The sequence below is a fragment of the Macaca fascicularis genome, chromosome 1 (assembly GCF_037993035.2).
Source record: "Macaca fascicularis isolate 582-1 chromosome 1, T2T-MFA8v1.1".
NCBI classification, from domain to species: Eukaryota; Metazoa; Chordata; class Mammalia; order Primates; family Cercopithecidae; genus Macaca; species Macaca fascicularis.
In genome coordinates this window covers 82,161,801-82,180,000 of record NC_088375.1, presented here as the reverse complement: position 1 = coordinate 82,180,000, position 18,200 = coordinate 82,161,801, and the positions used below count along the sequence as shown (strand labels likewise).

Sequence of the window (18,200 nt, the reverse complement as noted above, 5' to 3'; positions counted from 1 at the left end):
CAGGCGGATCATGAGATCAGGAGATCGAGACCATCCTAGCTAACACAGTGAAATGCCGTCTCCACTAAAAAATACAAAAAAATTAGCCGGGCGTGGTGGCGGGTGCCTGTAGTCCCAGTTACTCAGGAGACTGAGGCAGGAGAATGGCGTGAACCTGGGAAGTGCAGCTTGCAGGGAGCCGAGATTGCGCCACTGCACTCCAGCCTGGGCAACAGAGCGAGACTCTGTCTCAAAAAAAAAAAAAAAAAAATGGCATGATACTTCCCAACTTGAACAACACTGGAAGTCGGAAGACCACCAAGGGGTGTCTTTAAATTTCTGAAAGAAAAATCTTTTCCAACCTAGAACCCTGTACTCTGACAACTATGAATCAATTGAAAAGATAAGACATTTTCAAACATGGAAGGCCTCAAAATTTAATTGCCATTTACCTTATCTCAAGAAGCTACATGAGGCTGGGTACAGTAGCTCATACCTGTAATCCTAACACTTTGGGAGGCCAAAGAGGGCAGATCGCTTGAGCCCAGGAATTTCAGACCAGCCTGGGCAACACAGTGAAACTCCATCTCTACAAAAAAATTGTAAAAATTAGCCAGGTATGATGGCACACACCTGTAGAACCCAGCTACGTGGGATGCTAAGGTGGAAGGAGATTTCTTGAGCCTGGGAGGTCAAGGCTGCAGTGAGCCATGATCGCATCACTGCACTCCAGCTGGGCAACAGAGTGAGACTCTGCCTCAAACAATCAAACAAAATTGATGAAAATTTTTAAAATATGGAGCTTAGGCCAGGCATGGTGGCTGACACCTGTAATCCCAGCACTTTGCCAAGACAGCAGGATTGCTTAAGGCCAGAAGTTCAAAACCAGTCTAGGTCACATAGCAAGACCCAGTCTACAAAAAAATTTAAAAATTAGCCAGGTGGCTGGGCACAGTGGCTCACGCCTATAATCCTAACACTTTGGGAAGCTGAGGCAGGCGAATCACTTGAGGTTAGGAGTTTGAAACCTGCCTGGCCAATATGGTAAAACCCTATCTGTACGAAAAATACAAAAAAAAAATAGCCAGGTGTGGTGGCAGGTGCCTGTAATCCCAGCTACTTGGGAAGGCTGAGGCAGGAGAAGCACTTGAACCTGGGAGGCAGAGGTTGCAGTGAGCCAAGATCACACCACTGTACTCCAGCCTGGGTGACACGGCAAGACTCCATCTCAAAAAAAAAAAAAAAAATTAGCCAGGCGTGGTGGCGTGCGCTATAGTCCCAGCTACTCAGGAGGCTGAGGCAGATCACTTGAGCCTAGGAATTCAAGAATAGCCTGATCATCACCGCAAGAAACCCTGTCTCTCAAAAAATAAATAGAGTCATATATTAAAATATATATATATTTTCTCAGTAAACTACACAAGAAAGGTCTTCTTTCATTCAACCAAAGACAGACCTGAGCTTTTTTCCATGAGTGGGAGGAGGGAGTTCCGACACAGAAGACAAAAACAATTACCCTCATAACCAACATTTCCCTACTCTGAGTAAAGATGTTATCCATGTAAACAAGAGACAAGCAACATGTAAAGAAACAAAATTTCAAGTCAGATCTTCTAGCATAATTTCATGATCTAAAATATTGTAAAACACAGCAATTCCATCAAGTTTCCAATGAATAAGAGACAACAAGTACTCTAAAATAAAAAATACATCTATTATCTATAATAATCTTAAATATGGAAAATGATCTGGCTTCAATGCCAAAAAATGAGCAAAGAAATGTCTTACCTTGTTTAATTTCGAGCAACATGATCTAGCATTAATGTAATCACATTCTAAATCAGACAATGTAATTATCTGATGATCAAGATAAGGAATTATTATATTTCTTTTATAATAACTAAGTATTTAAGTTTCAGAAAGCAATCCCAGTTACAAGGCAGAATTAAATTTGACTTGGAAAGAAATGAGTTGTTTCCTAAAGTTTGCTCATTAGACAACTCAATTTTCCCATTCATGTTCCTTCAACAAATTATTTTACAAAATAATCCCATTTTGCTCAAATCTAATCTGACCCAACCAGAACATTTAGTTTGAGTTCCTCAAAGGTAAAACAATGGCTACAAAAAAAAAAAGGAAAATATCCCAGCACTGTGGGAAGCTGAGGCATCGCCTGAAGCAGGAGTTCAAGATCAGCATAGGCAACATAGCAAGGCCTCCATCTCTGTCGCCCAGGCTGTAGTGCAGTAGCGTAATTCCAACACACTGCAACCTCCGCCTCCTGAGTTCAAGCAATTCTTGTGCCTCAGCCTCCCAAGTAGCTGGAATTATAGGTGCACGCCATCACACCCAGCTAATTTTTTGTATTTTGGGTAGACACAGGGTTTCACTATGTTAGCCAGGCTGGTCTCGAACTCCTGGCTTCAAGTGATTCACTGGCCTCACCCCCATTTCTACAAAAAAAAGTTTTTTTTTTTAATTAGCTGGGCAAGAGCACCTGTAATGCTAGCTATGAGTAGCAGTAGTGCTAGGGCGAGGCAGCAAAATGCTGAGAGCCCAGGATTCACGTTACACTGAACTATAATCACACCAGTGCGCTCCAGTCTGAGCAGCAGATTTGGTGGGCGCCTGTAGTCCCAGCTACTTGGGAGGCTGAGGCAGGAGAATCGCTTGAACCCAGGAGGTGGAGGTAGCAGTGAGCCAAGACTGTGCCACTCCACTCCAGCCTGGGTGACACAGTGAGGCTCTGTCTCAAAAATAAACATTAAAATAAATAAAATAAAGTCAAACTCATCACTTTCTCCACAAATTGATTTTCCTCCAATTTGTTTTATTTCTGTTACTGACACAAGTATCATCTGCCCAGGATCAAAATATGGAAAGCTATCTCTGCCTTCTGTTTCATATATCATAATCAATCATTTGTAGGTCCCAGCAATCATTTCTTCCAAATACTACTCACATATTCCCCCCTTTCACCTGCCCACAACCAGCACTCTATTTGAAATCCAGACGACCCTATCCCCTGTTGGTTTATCTTCCAATCTTTCTTGTTTCCAACCCACTCTGCAAATTCATCTTCCTAATACCGAAAATAACAATTTTCAATGGCTGTCTATTGCCTGCAGGATAAAAGTGAAAGACTTCCCTCCCCCCCTTAACATTCAGGCTCTCCAAAATCTGATGTAATCCTGCCTTTCCAATTTAGCCTTCTACTGCCACCAAAATCAACCATGTGCTCCAGATGGTCTATTTGTTAACCATCGCCCAGAAATCCACGAACTTACCTGTCTCTGCACCTTCGCTATTGCCAGTGTATGATTTGGAATACTCACCTCTATCCCTTTCTGTAGATTTTGTCCACAGTTCAAAGTCCAAGAAACCTCTTATATCCTATATGAAGTTTACCCTGACCATTTTCCACCTCCTATCCCTAATACTAAGTTAGTGCAACTATCCTAAAATACAGAATATGCTGAACTTCATCAAAACACCACTGAATGTACTTTAATGTAATGTCTAAGTCAAACATTCCACCTACCATTTGTCTACATGCATAAATTGGTGTAAACCAGGACTATTTCAAATTATCAAGCCTGGTTTTCCAAACTGCAAAAAGAAAAAACCCAGTTTCATTTCTGAGTGTAAGCTCTAGTTCAGGGGTGTCCAATCTTTTGGCTCCCCTGGGCCACACCTGAAGAAGAATTGCCTTGGGCCACATATAAAATACAGTAACACTAATGATAGCTGATAAGCTTAAAAAAAAAAAAAGATCACCAAAAAAGAATCACAATGTTTTAAGAAAGTTTACAAATTTGTGTTGTGCCACATTCAAAGCTGTCCTGGGCCACATGCAGCCCATGCCGGGCCGTGGATTGGACAAGCTTGCTCTAGTTCCTTGTATCACAAAAGGGGCATAGAGGTCATCAAAACTTAGGCAAGTGATGCTGCCCTTTCAATCAGCTCCGCAAACCTAATAAAACTCAGAAATCTTGTCGTTAGAAATCATCAAGTAAAAACTGCTGCTCAATTGGGGAGGGTGGGGACACAAAGGCAGAGCAATATTTACTGAACATTAGCTATGGGGCAGGCACTGTGCTAGGGTGCTCAGCACCATTCTCATTGTGCATATCTAGGAAATAAACATTTCCTATTTTAAAGATCAGAAAACTGAGGCTTAGGGAAATAATGTGCACAGCAAAAAACTGGCTGAGCGGGAAACCTGATTTCCAAATTTTGTCCCCTTCCACTACAACAGGCTGCCAGTCCACAATGAAGTATGAAGCTGCACTGAACATATACTCTGTAGAACTACCCTAAAGCCCGCATGCTCTAGCAAATGGTTTAATCCGATCAGAAACGGGTACATGTGATTTTCAAGAAAGGAAGCTGAAATGCCAAGTTCCTCATACGTTTTTTCTATCTTATATTTAATTACTTAAAACTGGATTGTGCAATACAACATTGGGCAACAACTAAGCCTAGATGCTTCGTCAAGAGCTGGGAAGAGTTGTAGCCGACATGGCTACCGCAGTGCTAAATTCAACAACCATTTATTGCTCTGGAAAATACAGTTTGAATACTGCAACGTGAACAGCTACAGAAAATACTTGTTTTAACATGGATCGACAGAAAAATTTAAAAGCTGAGAAACGACTGGGAGCTGTTTCAGCAATAACAGCAGGTGTAATTATTGAATTTACAGATCTGCAACCACCGGGGACAACCAAAATAATCACTTTGTAGATAGTTGTTGAAATAACTCCTTTCCAACACTCACTACAAATCGGCACAGTGAAGGAAGCAACTTTGCTCATTTGGCGAATGAGTCAACTCCTGGATGTGAAAGGTCTCTGCAAGTACCAACACCCGCCAGAACAAAGGGGCGGGTACCGGGGGTGTTGCCCGGGGAACAGGAGGAGGCAAATCGCCCGCACTCGTCCCGGCACCCGACTGTCGCAAGCGACCCCCCTTAGGACCCTCAGTACCCGACCAAGAGCACGGCAAGGGGTGTCCCAGAGAAACGGCGACCCTTCTCTCCCGAGGGCGGCCGTGGCTCAGGCAGGGCTGGTCCCGGCGCCGCGGGGACGAGCTGAAAGCAGGCGCGCAGGCCGAACCGGGGTGCGCCCGGAGAGGCCCACGCGGACCCGGGTGAGGGGCGGCCGGCAGCCCAGGCAGGACAAGTGGGTGCAGGGCAGCAGGCGCCGTTGGGTAGGGCAGCCGGCCTCTCCTCCTCGCCCCGGGGACCGCGCCACCGCCCCGGCCAGGCCAGCTCCCAAGGAGCGCACGCCAGTCGCCGAGCGCCTCCCTCGTCCCACACACTTGCCTGGGTGCCCAACTGGCCCACCCTCAGCCCTGTCCCCCGGCAAGGCTTCCGCCCGCCTCAGGCAAGGATACAAAGTAGACCGAAAGGAAGATGAGCGCGCAACAATCGAGGAGAGAGAAGACGAACACCACCGCCTCCATCCTCCTCCTCCGTCGCCGCCGCTCCTTCCGTCAAACCCGCTCGGATGCCCAGACTCGCCCCTGATAGGCCCTTGCCCCGGCTGGCTGAGGCGTGTGGTCCGCGAACCCGAGCGCAGCATGCCGGGAGTTGTAGGCCATTTAAAAAAAAAAAAAAAAATTCTACGGCGCTAATTCTGACGCATGCTGGGAATTGTAGTTCATTAGTACAAGTCCATATCAAAGAGGTGGGCAGGGCCTCTGTCATAAATCTGATTATTTCCGGAAATGGTGACAAGCAATTAGTCAACAAGTATTTACTCAACCCTTTTCTTTTAAAGAGCTGGGGTCTCGCTCTGTCGTCCAGGCTGGAGTGCAGCAGCATGATAGAGCTCACTACAACCTTGAATTCCTGGGCTCAAGCAATCCTCCCACCTCAGCCTCCCGACATGCCAGGCTAATTTTATTTTATTATTTCTTATTTTATTTTATTTTTTGAGACAGGGTCTCACTCTGTCGCCCAGGCTGGAGCACAGTGGCGTGGTCACAGTTCACTGCAGCCTCTACTTCCTGGCCTCAGGTGATCCTCCCACCTCAGCCTCCTGAGTACCTGGGATTACAGTAACATACCACCATGCCTGGCTAATTTTTTGTATTTTTAATAGAGATGGGGTTTTTGCCATGTTGGCCAGCTGGTCTCAAACTCCTGAGCTTAAGCAATCTGCCTGCCTCAGTCCACAGTGCTGGGATTACAGGCCTGAGCCACTGCACCAGTTTCTACTGAATGCTTTTAATCTGGATATCCAGTACGATGTATTTCCCATGTGTGAAATTGTATTTAGAGTTGGCTCTAGAACCACTGCATTCCCTGACTTGGGATTTGTAAGGGGTTTTCATCTCAAAGCACAGATCTAACTAACCTGATGCTCCTGGCTTGACATTTGTGATTTTCCTTTCCTTTCCTGATTTCAATTTCTCCAGAGATTTCACAGTCCTTTGTTTATTCTCTCCTACAGCAATGTTTCTCTCCTCTCTAGATTTTAAGATCTTTAAAAGTGAATACAATGTCTTACTCATCCATTCATTCATTTAACAAATACAGTAGTAAGGGAGGAGACCACCCCTCATATTGTCTTATGTCCAATTTCTTCCTCCAGAGAAAGAAGAAGTAAAAACTAAGAGGCAGAAATGAAACCCACAGGCAGACAGCCTGGTGCCATGTCCTGGGCCTAGTAGTTAAAGATCGACCCCTGACCTAACCGGTTATGTTATCTGTAGATTGCAGGCATTGTATGGAAAAGCATTGTAAAAATCCCTGACCTATTCTGTTCCGTTCTGATTACCGTTGCATGCAGCCCCCAGTCACGTACCCCCTGCTTGTTCAATCGATCACGACCCTCTCACATGGACCCTCTTACAGTTGTGAGCCCTTAAGAGGGACAGGAATTGCTCACTTGGGGAGCTTGGCTCTTGAGACAGGAGTCTTGCCGATGCTCCCAGCTGAATAAACCCCTTCCTTCTTTAACTTGGTGTCTGAGGGGTTTTGTCTGCGGCCCGTCTTGCTACATTTCTTGGTTCCCTGACCAGGAAGCAAGGTGATTGGCAGATGGTCAAGGCAGCTCCTTAGGCAGCTTAAGTCTGCCCTGTGGAACATCTCTGCGGGGGACTCCGACCAGCACTAGCAACACGGATCCTGAGAGCGCTCCCAGATAGGCATTTGCCCCGGTGGGAGCAGTGTGTGGCAGGCCCCTGTGGAGGATCAACGCAGTGGCTGAACACCGGGAAGGAATGGGCAGTTGGAGTATGGACATCTAAAACTTGGTAAAACTGGTCTTTGGAACTTGCCTACTCCATTTGAGTGGAAGCGTGGCCTTATCACCCATGGTGTGCCTTTATTAGCACTTTGGTTTTGGTTTTGGTTTTGACTTGGTTTGAATTGCTTGATACGACTGGTCTTGGGAACTTGCCTACTCCATTTGAGTGGAAGCATGGCCTGATCACCCATGCTTCATCCACAGGCAGACAGCCCAGCACAAAGTGCCTGTACTGGCACTTTGGTTTTTGTTTTTGACTTGACTTGGATTGCTTGATACTTTGGTTTTGGTTTTGACCTGGCTTGGATTTCTTGATACTCTGATTTTGGTTTTTATTCTGGTGTGGCGTAAACTAAAAGTGTGTGTGTGCCCTTCTTACCCATTCTTTGTTTTGTTGTGTGCATGTGGTGTGAGCGTGGTATTTTGTCTCAAGGAAACATGGGTGAGGCACAAAGTAAGCCCACCCCAGTGGGAACTATGTTGAAAAATTTCAAAAAGAGATTTAAGGAAGACTATGGAGTTACTATGACACCAGGAAACCTTAGAACTTTATGTAAAATAGACTGGCCAGCATTAGAGGTGGGTTGGCCATCAGAAGGAAGCCTGGACAGGTCCCTTGTTTCAAAGGTATGGCACAAGGTAACCTGTAAAGCCAGGGCACCTAGACCAGTTCTCATACACAGACACTTGGTTACAGCCTCTTTTAGATCCCTCCACAATGGTTGAGAGAACTGCAGCATAAGCGGCTGGCAGAGGCAGAGACAGACAGACAGAGACAGAGAGGAGAGAGAGAGAGGCAGAGAAGAGAGAGAGGGAGAGAGAGACAAAGAAGAAAGAGAGAGAGGTGGAGAGAAGAGAGAGAAAGGCAGGGAGAGAGAAAGGGGGGCAGAGAGGGGTGCAGAGGCAGAGAGGGGCCAAATGAGGCCACTGACAACCTGTAGCCTTCTATCAAAAATCCTTATTTCAGTAATCCACGGATGGCCCAAATATATTCAACCTGTAGCAGCAACTGCTTTGCTAACAGAAGAAAGTAGAAAAATAACTTTCAGAGGAAACCTCATTGTAAGCACACCTCACTAGTTCAGTTCAGAACTATCCGAAAGCAAAAAAGCAAAAAAGTAGCTTACTAACTCAAAAATCTTAAAGTAATCTTATGTTAGAAAGTAATCTTAATGTTAGAAAAAAAAAGGAGGGGAGAATTTATATAAAGAGGAATGTTATATGGTAAATTATTGTCCTAAAATAGGGGAGAATTTATATGAAAAGGAATGTTATATGGTAAATTATTGTCCTAAAGTAAATTAACTGGTTGTTAAAAAAAAAAAAAAAGGATGTTTGCGACAAGTCAAAAAGGTTAAGGCATGTCAAAGAATTATCTGTGAAAGTCATAAAAAAAAAGGCTATAAAAGGAAATTCATGCAAGAAATGTTGTATAATTTAAAAGTAATTAGGCCTCCTAAATGTAAAACTATTAAAGAAACAGTTTATGTACAAGGTGTATAAGGAAAGTAAAATGTACTTTTGGTAGAAAAATTACAAGGAGGCATAAGAATGTAAAGTAGTACCTATATTAAAAGGTCAAAAATATGTATATTTTGTTTTAAAGGTTAAATCAAGTTTTAAAATGTTAATTAGAAAGAAAATTCTGTGTGTAAACATTGGCTAAAATTAGAGGTATCATCCAGTTTTTCTGTAAACTGGATATTAAAATAAAAGCATAACAGGTTTTTCTTAAAGCACCAGCCTGCTCTTTAGCAAAAATTATAAAAGGTTAAAAAGAGTCTATAAAATCTTACCTTATGGTCAAACATTAAAAATTGGATAAATATGTCTGTCTATAAGGTTTTATTAAAATTGGGTTTAACATTAATATCACACTAATATAAAGGTAAAATTTAGCTTATCTAGTATAAAAATCATACAGGAAGCATTGTTAAATGTAAAATGGCTTTTGGCTTTCTTTGGTTTAAAAATTAATAAAAATAGGTGCTAAAGGAAATTTCTTAGTAAAAAGGCACTAAGGACTGTAAAGTCCACTGCCAAGGTCCCCACATTTAAAACAAAAGGTCAATTTCTTAAAAATTATACACTTGGTTTATCTTCCACTTTCCTTTCCCTCAAAAACTATAAGTCTTTCAGCACATGTACCACCCCTAGAACTTCTGATAAACCAGCACCAGCCTGAAGATTACATACTCATCAAAGGGTGGAAAGAAGAAAAACTCGAGCCAGCCTTAGGAGGACCCTACCTTGTGCTGCTAACCACCAAGACTGCTGTTCCTACAGCAAAAAAGGATGGACTCATCACACCCACTCAGAAAGCGCCACCCACTCCAGAGTCGTGGGCCATAGTACCAGGGGAAAACCCTACCAAACTAAAGCTAAGAAAAATTTAACTCTTTTCATCTATTCTATTACTCTCTTTTCTTTCCTCGTTCTATTGTTGACCATCTAGTTATTAACATAACCAAGTCAATTTTGCCCAAACTATTGCATTTAATGCTTGCCTTCTTATACCCTGTGGAGATTGCCAAGTCAAAGACAGCTTTCTACTTCAGAAAAGTACTTCTGTCCCTCCTGACTCTCCTCAGACTGGGCATTAGTAAACTAGGACCATTTAATCCGGGGAGATTTTGATAAAGACCCCAGTGCCAACCAGGAGTGTTGCCCCCCAATGTAGAGCTTTCATGCCATAGTTGGTCCAATGTTCTGTGGACCACTGAAGAGCAAGGATGGACTGCCCCGAACAGTTTTGGTACTTTCCTAAAACCATACATTCATTTTACTAGAGGATCATCAAAGTTAAAGACTTAAACAAAGTTAAAGACTTCAAACAAACTTTAAGTTAAAGACTTAAAACAAACAATTAAGACAGGACACCAAGATGCAAATGCCTGGTTAAAATGGATCAAATATTCCATCTGCACGTTAAACAAAAGCAATTGTTATGCTTGTGTACATGGCAGGCCAGAGGCCCAGATTGTCCCCTTCCACTAAGGTGATCCTCCAGTCGACCAGACGTAGGCTGCATGGTAGCTCTTTTCCAGGATTCTACAGCCTGGAGTAATAAGTCATGCCAAGCTCTCTCCACTATTTCCCAAAGTCTGGCACCCTGTAGTTCAGCCCCCAAGGGCCATCCAGCTTCCATCTCCCAACACTAAGTTCACTTTGTCCCTCTCACGACAGGGAGGAAACTTAGCATTCCTTGGAGACCTGAAGGAATGTGATGAGCTTATGAATTTTCAAGAGCTTATCAATCAGTCAGCCCTTGTTCATCCCCAAGCGGACATGTGGTGGTATTGTGGTGGACCTTTACTGGGCACTCTGCTGAATAACTGGCGTGGCACTTATGTTTCAGTTCATTTGGCTATCCCTTTCACCCTGGCATTTCATCAACCAAAGGGAATAAAAATAAGACATTGTAAAGCTAGAGAAGCCCCTTATGGGTCTTTTGACTCTCACATCTATTTAGATGCAATTGGAGCCCCGCAAGGAATACCAGATCAATTTAAAGCTTGAAATCAAATAGCTACAGGATTTAAGTCAATATTTTAGTGGGTGACAGTTAATAAAAATGCAGATTGGATAAACTACATCTATTACAACCAACAGCAATGAGTTTTTCATGAGTTTAAAGAAAAACTCAGGTCGGCCCCAGCCCTGGGGCTACCGGACCTGACAAATCTTTACATTCTCCTGTGTCAGAAAGAGAAAAAATGGCAGTTGGAGTTTTAACCCAGACTGTGGGGCCCTGGCGAAGGCCAGTGGCCTATCTCTCAAAACAACTAGACAGGGTTTCCAAAGCCTGGCCCCCATGTCTAAGGGCCCTGGCAGCAATGGCCCTGTTAGCACAAGAAGCAGATAAGTTAACTCTTGGGCAAAACCTAAACATAAAGTCCCCCCAGGCGGTGGTGACTTTAATAAATACCAAAGGACATTAGCTCATTAGCTAATGAGCTAACGAATGCTAGACTAACTAGATACCAAAGCTTGCTCTGTGAAAATCCCCGCATAACCATTAGTTTGCAACACCCTAAACCCCGCCACCTTGCTCCCGGTATTAGAGAGCCCAGTTGAACATAACTGTGTAGAGGTGTTGGACTTAGTTTATTCTAGTGGGCCCAACCTCTGAGACCATCCTTAAACATCAGTAGACTGAGAGCTGTACGTGGATGGGAGCAGCTTTGCCAACCTCTGCAAAGTGACTCTGAAGAAGACGACAAGCCCTGCTCCAGTCACACCTGGAAGCTGACTGGTCCGTGCACGGCCAAAGCATGAGGAAACTCATTGCGGGACTCATTTTCCTTAAAATTTGGACTTGTACAGTAAGGACTTCAACTGACCTTCCTCAGACTGATGACTGTTCCCAGTATATATACATCAAGTCACTGAGGTAGGATACAAGATTGCTACAGTCCTATTATTTTATGGTTATTATAAGTGTACCAGGACTCTAAAAGAAACTTGTTTATATAATGCTATTCTATCTAAGGTATGTAGCCCAGGAAATAACCAACCTGTGTGTTATGACCCATTTTAAGCCTCCCATGATCACAGTTTTTAAAATAAAATTAAGGACTGGTCCTTTTCTAGGCAACACAAGTAAAGTAATGGCTAGGAAAGAGGAAAGAGGGGTCCCCAAGCATATAACCCTAAAATTTAATGCTTGTGCCACTATCAATAGCAATTGGCATGGAATTGGATATGGTTCTTTAATTGGAAAAAAAAAAGTTACACAGCAGGAAATAAGTATATCTGCCATGAATTAGGCTCATGTGCAAATGTGTGTAATTACTGGTCTTGTGTCATGTTCTACACTACTTAGAAAAAAGACGAAAAAATCCTGTTTAGCTCCAGAAAGAAGGCAGCCCCTTCTGTACAAGTGGAAGCTGCAACCCCTTGAAATTAGTAATTACAGATCCCTTAAACCCAAGGTGGGAAAAAGGAGAACACGTATCTCTGGACATCGATGGAAAAGGACTAGATCCTAGAGTAAATATCTTAGTAATAGGGGAGGTTCGTAAACTCTCTCCGGAACCAGTATTTCAGACTTTCTATGATGAACTAAATGTGCCAGTACCAGAGACTCCAGGAAAAATCAGAAATTTGTTTTTGCAATTAGCCGAGCATGTAGCCCAGTCTCTAAATGTCACTTCATGTTACGTTTGTGGAGGAACTGTAATGGGAGATCAATGGCCATAGGAAGCCTGAGAATTAGTGCCTACAGACCCAGTTCCTGATGAATTCCCAGCCCAAAAGAATCACCCTGATAATTTCTGGGTTCTAAAAGTCTCAATTATTGGACAATATTGCATAGCTAGAGAAGGGAAAGAATTCACTCATCCTGCAGGACGACTTAGTTGCCTGGGACAAAAACTGTACAATGGTACCACAAAAACAGTTACATGGTGGAGTTCAAACCACACAGAGAAAAATTCATTCAGTAAATTTCCAAAGTTGCAGACCATTTGGGCCCACCCAGAATCCCACTGGGACTGGACAGCCCCCACTGGGCTATGCTGGATATATGGACATAGAACCTATGCTAAGCTGCCTGACCAGTGGACAGGTAGTTGTGTTATTGTCACTATTAAACCGTCTTTCTTCCTACGCCCATAAAAACAGGCAAACTCCTGGACTTCCCTGTCTATGCTTCCTGCGAAAAGCAAAACATAGCCATAGGTAATTGAAAAGATGATAAATGGCCTCCTGAAGAAATTAAACAATACTATGGGCCTGCCACTTAGGCACAAGATGGCTCATGGGGATACCAGACCCCTATTTACATGCTCAACTGAATCATATGGTTGCAAGCTGTCTTGGAGATCATCACTAATAAAACCAGTAAAGCCTTGACTGTTTTGGCCCGGCAAGAAACTCAGATGAGAAATGCTATCTCTCAGAATAGATTAACTCTCGACTACTTGCTAGCAGCCGAAGGAGAAGTCTGTGGAAAATTTAACCTTACCAATTGCTGCCTGCACGTAGATGATCAGGGGCAAGTAGTCGAAGATATAGTTAAAGACATGACGAAACTGAAACATGTGCCTGTACAAGTGTGGCATGGATTTGACCCTGAGGCCATGTTTGAAAATGGTTCCCAGTGGTAGGAGGATTTAAAACTCTTATAATAGAAATTATAGTAGTAACAGGAACCTGCTTACTGATCCCGTGTTTACTACCTGTACTCATTCAAATGGTAAAAGGTTTCATCACTACTCTAGTTCACCAGAATGCTTCAGTACAAGTGTACTACGTAAATCACTATCGATCTGTCATGCAGGAAGCCATAGGTAGTGAGGATGAAGGTGAGAACTCCCACTAATAAAATGAGTGAGAGTCTCAAATGGGGAGAATAAGGGAGGAGACCACCCCTCATATTGTCTTATGCCCAATTTCTGCCTCCAAAGAAAAAAGAAGTGAAAACTAAAAGGCAGAAATGAAATCCACAGGCAGACAGCCTGGTGCTGTGCCCTGGGCCTAGTAGTTAAAGATCAACCCCTGACCTAACCGGTTATGTTATCTATAGATTCCAGACATTGTATGGAAGAGCACTGTAAAAATCCCTGTCCTGTTCTGTTCCATTCTGTTACTGGTGCATGCAGCCCCCAGTCACATACTCCCTGCTTGCTCAATCAATCATGACGCTCTCACATGGACCCCCTTAGAGTTGTGAGCCCTTAAAAGGAACAGGAATTGATCACTCGGGGAACTCAGCTCTCAAGACAGGAGTCTTGCCAATGCTCCCAGCTGAATAAACCCCTTCCTTCTTTAACTTGGTGTCTGAGGGGTTTTGTCTGTGGCTCTTCCTGCTACAGTAGTACTCCTTATCTGCAGGGGCTACTTTCCAAGACCCCCAAGTGGATGCCTGACATGGTAGGTAGTACCAAACCCTACGTGTACTATGTTTTTTCCTATATATACATACCTATGATAAAGCTTAATTTATAAATCACACATAGTAGGAGATTAACAAGTAATAATAAAATAGAACAATTATACCATAATAAAAAGTATGGAAATGTAGTCTTTCTCTCTCTGTCTCAAAATATCTTATTGTACTATACTTACCCTTATTCTTGAAATGATATATGATGATAAAATGTCTATGTGATAAGACAAAGAGACAGATGCAGCTCTCCAGTGATTTTTATATTTTTCAGTCCAAATCTATTCTTACATTCGTCTAACTATCCATTACTTGCAGTAAGTGGCTTGGTATCACTTGTTTTAGGGAGTCCCTCACTGAAGTCTTCGTATAAGCTCAATACATTCTGGCTCAACATGTTGCCATCAATTGAGACACATTTTCTGTTCATGTCTTCCACCCACATCTTTTTTGTGGTGGTTGTTTTTTGTTTTTGTTTTTCTCAGACGAAGTTTCATCCTGTCACCCAGGCTGGAGTGCAATTGGCGCCATCTCAGCTCTCTGCAACCTCCACCTCCCAAGTTCAAGCGATTCTCCTGCCTCAGCCTCTGGAGTAGCTGAGATTACAGGTGCAGGCCACTGTGCCCAGCTAATTTTTTGCATTTTTAGTAGAGATGGGGTTTCACCATGTTGGCCAGCTGGTCTCAAACCCTTGGCCTCAAGTGATCCGTCCACCTTGACCTCCCAAAGTGCCGGGATTACAGGCATGAGCCACTGTGCTCTGCCGCCTTTTCCATCTTAACTAAGCACTTATCAGGCACTGTGGCCACAACTTTTGTAGTTTGAGTTGCAACAGCAAAACTAGCACAAATTCCTTTTTCCTTTTTCAGAACTTCACGGACAAAAGATCAGTTCTTACCACAGATCTTAGCAGTCACATATGGTTTCTTTTCTTTCCTTAAGTCAAGAACTTTGACCATTTCACTTAAAGGAAGCACTTTATGGCTTCTCTTTGGCATATCTGAATTGCCAGTATCACTGCTCTTGAACTTTGGGCCATTGTTAAGTAAAATAATGGGTACTTGAACACAAGCACTGTGATACTGCTGCAGTCAATCTGACAACTGATAAGATGGCTACTACGTGACTAACAGGTAGGTGGCATAGACAGCATGGATATGCTGGACAAGGGGATAGATAATTCATGTCCCAAGCAGGATGAAGCGAGCAGCAGGAGATTTCATTACACTACTAAGAGTGGCACACAATTTAAAACTCATGAATTGTGTATTTCTGAAAGTTTCATTTAACATTTTAGGACTGTGATTGACCTCAGGTAAATGAAACCAGTGAAAGCAAAACTGTGGATGAGACTGCTGTATTTATTGACAACACCCCTGCTATAGGCCAAGAACTGCTCTAGACTCCAGAGATACAGAAATAAACAAGGCGAACAAGTTGCCGCTCTAGTAGGGTGAGTGGGAGGAACAGGCAATAAAGTATAACAAAGTACAGGAAAAAGATAACTTCAAGCAGTGATAAGCTCTATGAGCGGTTGTGTCAAAGTTATTTATTCATTCAACCAATATTTTCTGAGCAGCCAGAATATATGAGCTACTGTTCCAAACCTTGGAGATACACAGTGAACAGGAAGGGGAAAGTCCCCACAAGCCTGTGGTTTACATTACAGTGAGACAGACGACAAAATAAATATACTAATGACAGGCAGTCATAAGTACTTGGAAGGGGATGGGGAAAGACTTGGAGAGGGAGTGATCAGAGAAAGCCAAGCTGAGGAATGACACTTAAGTAGAAATTTGAACAATAGCTGTATGAAGGTCTGCGGGCAGAATGTTTCAGAAAGTAGGAACAATAATTGCAAAGGCCCCGTTGTACGTAGAGGCTTAATGTGTTAAAAGAATAGAAAAAAGACTACTGCGCTCTTGTGGCTAAAGCACAGGGGAAAAGGGCAAGAGAGTGCTGAGAGGAAGAGAAGGAGGCAAGGTAAGGTTATATGGGCCTTGTAGACCCTTGGCAAGGATTTTTGGGTTTTTTGTTTTTTTTTTTTTTTGAGATGGAGTCTCGCTTTGTCGCCCAGGCTGGAGTGCAGTGGCCGGATCTCAGCTCACTGCAAGCTCCGACTCCCGGGTTCACGCCATTCTCCTCCCTCAGCCTCCCGAGTAGCTGGGACTACAGGCACCCGCCACCACGCCCGGCTAATATTTTGTATTTTTTAGTAAAGACGGGGTTTTACCATGTTAGCCAGGATGGTCTTGATCTCCTGACCTCGTGATCCGCCCATCTCAGCCTCCCAAAGTGCTGGGATTACAGGCTTGAGCCACCGCGCCCGGCCAAGGATTTTTATCCTAATATGACGAGAAACCACTGGAGAGTTCTAAGCAAGAAAGTAGCTTATCTGATCTACATTTTTAAAATCTCATTCTGGCTATTTAGTGCACTGAATGTGTGAAAGGGAAACAAGTTTGTCAGAAGGGAGATCACACAGAGAGTAAAACAGGAGAATTAGTATGAAGGCAAAACCAACTGGGCCGGGCGTAGTGACTCACGCCTGTAATCCTAGCACTTTGGGAGGCCGTGGAGGGCGGATCACCTGAGGTAGGGAGTTCGAGACCAGCCTGACCAACATGGAGAAACCCCATCTCTACTAAAAATACAAAATTAGCTGGGCGTGGTGGCGCATGCCTGTAATCCTAGCTACTCAGGAGGCTGAGGCAGGAGAAACACTTGAACCCGGGAGGCGGAGGCTGCAGTGAGCCGAGACTGCTCCATTGCACTCCATCCTGGGCAACAAAAGTGAAACTCCGTCTTAAACAAACAAACAAACAAAAACACAAAAACCCAACTGGATTTGCCTGATGCAGTATAGGTTCATAGATTCATAAAGGGTTCATAGGTTAAAGCTAGAGATACAATTAACAGATTATCTAATTAATTAAACCAGCTATTACCAAACTCCCAATGTACCTTGTATATATCTCTATCAGAATATTCATTACATACTCAGTCATCTTGAGGTGAGAAAAAAAATACTTATCACAGTCTTCCTTATGTGCTTAGCCAGTCACACCTTCGATCAAGCTTCTCTAGCCAGTGGCCCATAGGCCACAAGTGGTCCAGAAAGGCATTGAATGCAATCTAACACAAATTTATAAACTTTCTTAAGACATTATGAAATTGTTTTTGCAGTTTTTTTTTTATTTCATCTCATCAGCTATCATTAGTCTTAGTGTGTTTTATATGTGGCCCAGGACAATTCTTCTTCCAATGTGGCCCAGTGAAGGCAAATGATTAGACATCCCTGCTTTAGATTATAATAAAAGTGACAGATTTTATTTATTTTTATATCCCAATACTTTCTATTCTATAAATATCTGGTGGTTAATAAATGGTTCCTGAATGAATGACCTACACTATCATGACAGATTTTATTTATATTATTCCAGATTTTACTAAAATCGTAAACCTCATCTCACACGCATTCCCCCTGAGATGGAATAGGAAATACAGGCTATTTCACACTCTTTTTCTTTTTTTTTTTTTTTGAGACAGAGTCCCACTCTGTCGCCCAGGATGGAGTGCAGTAATGCCATCTCAGCTTGCTGCAACCTCCGCCTCCCAAGTTCAAGTGGCTGGGACTACAGGCACATGCCACCATGCAACAATAGTAGCATTTTTTGTAGAAATCTTAATCATATTCCAAAATTTCTATGAAAAGACAAAGCTAATTTTTGTGTTTTCAGTAGAGATGGGGTTTTGCCATGTTGACCAGGCTGGTCTCAAACTCCTGGCCTCAAGTGATCTGCCCACCTTGGCCTGCCAAAGTGCTGGGATTACAGGTGTGAGCCATTGAGCTGGATGATATTTCACATTCTTTATCTGCTTTTTTATCCTGGGAAAATTTTAAAAGCTGGCACCATAATCAGTGGTAATGATTGAATTACCATAAAATTAAGATAGCCTCTGTCTCTTATCCTACTTAAAAACATGGTTGCAATGTCTAAACTAAAAGGAATACAGAACTTAGGAGAAAGAAATGATGAGGATAAAAAACAATAAGTGGTGTTTGTGTGTTAATA

At 43.0% G+C, this 18,200-nt stretch overlaps 1 protein-coding gene across 5 annotated transcripts in view; it reads right to left on the bottom strand.

The window, feature by feature from the left end:
- Positions 1–18,200, bottom strand: part of CNIH4 (cornichon family member 4) — a 56,892-nt gene that overhangs the window by 17,990 nt on the left and 20,702 nt on the right. For 2 of the 5 annotated variants that reach the window (XM_005540952.5, XM_005540953.5), the window contains exons 1-2: positions 5,377–5,483; positions 1,768–1,836 (exon numbers count right to left, since the gene is read on the bottom strand). The exons of 2 other annotated variants lie outside the window; for them this stretch is intronic. In XM_005540952.5, coding sequence (XP_005541009.1) covers positions 1,768–1,836; positions 5,377–5,445 — 138 coding nt within the window. In that variant the 5' untranslated portion in view covers positions 5,446–5,483. Of the gene's footprint in view, positions 1–1,767; positions 1,837–5,305; positions 5,484–18,200 lie in introns of those variants that run through there. One more of the 5 variants, XM_045397715.3, reaches the window with a different exon arrangement.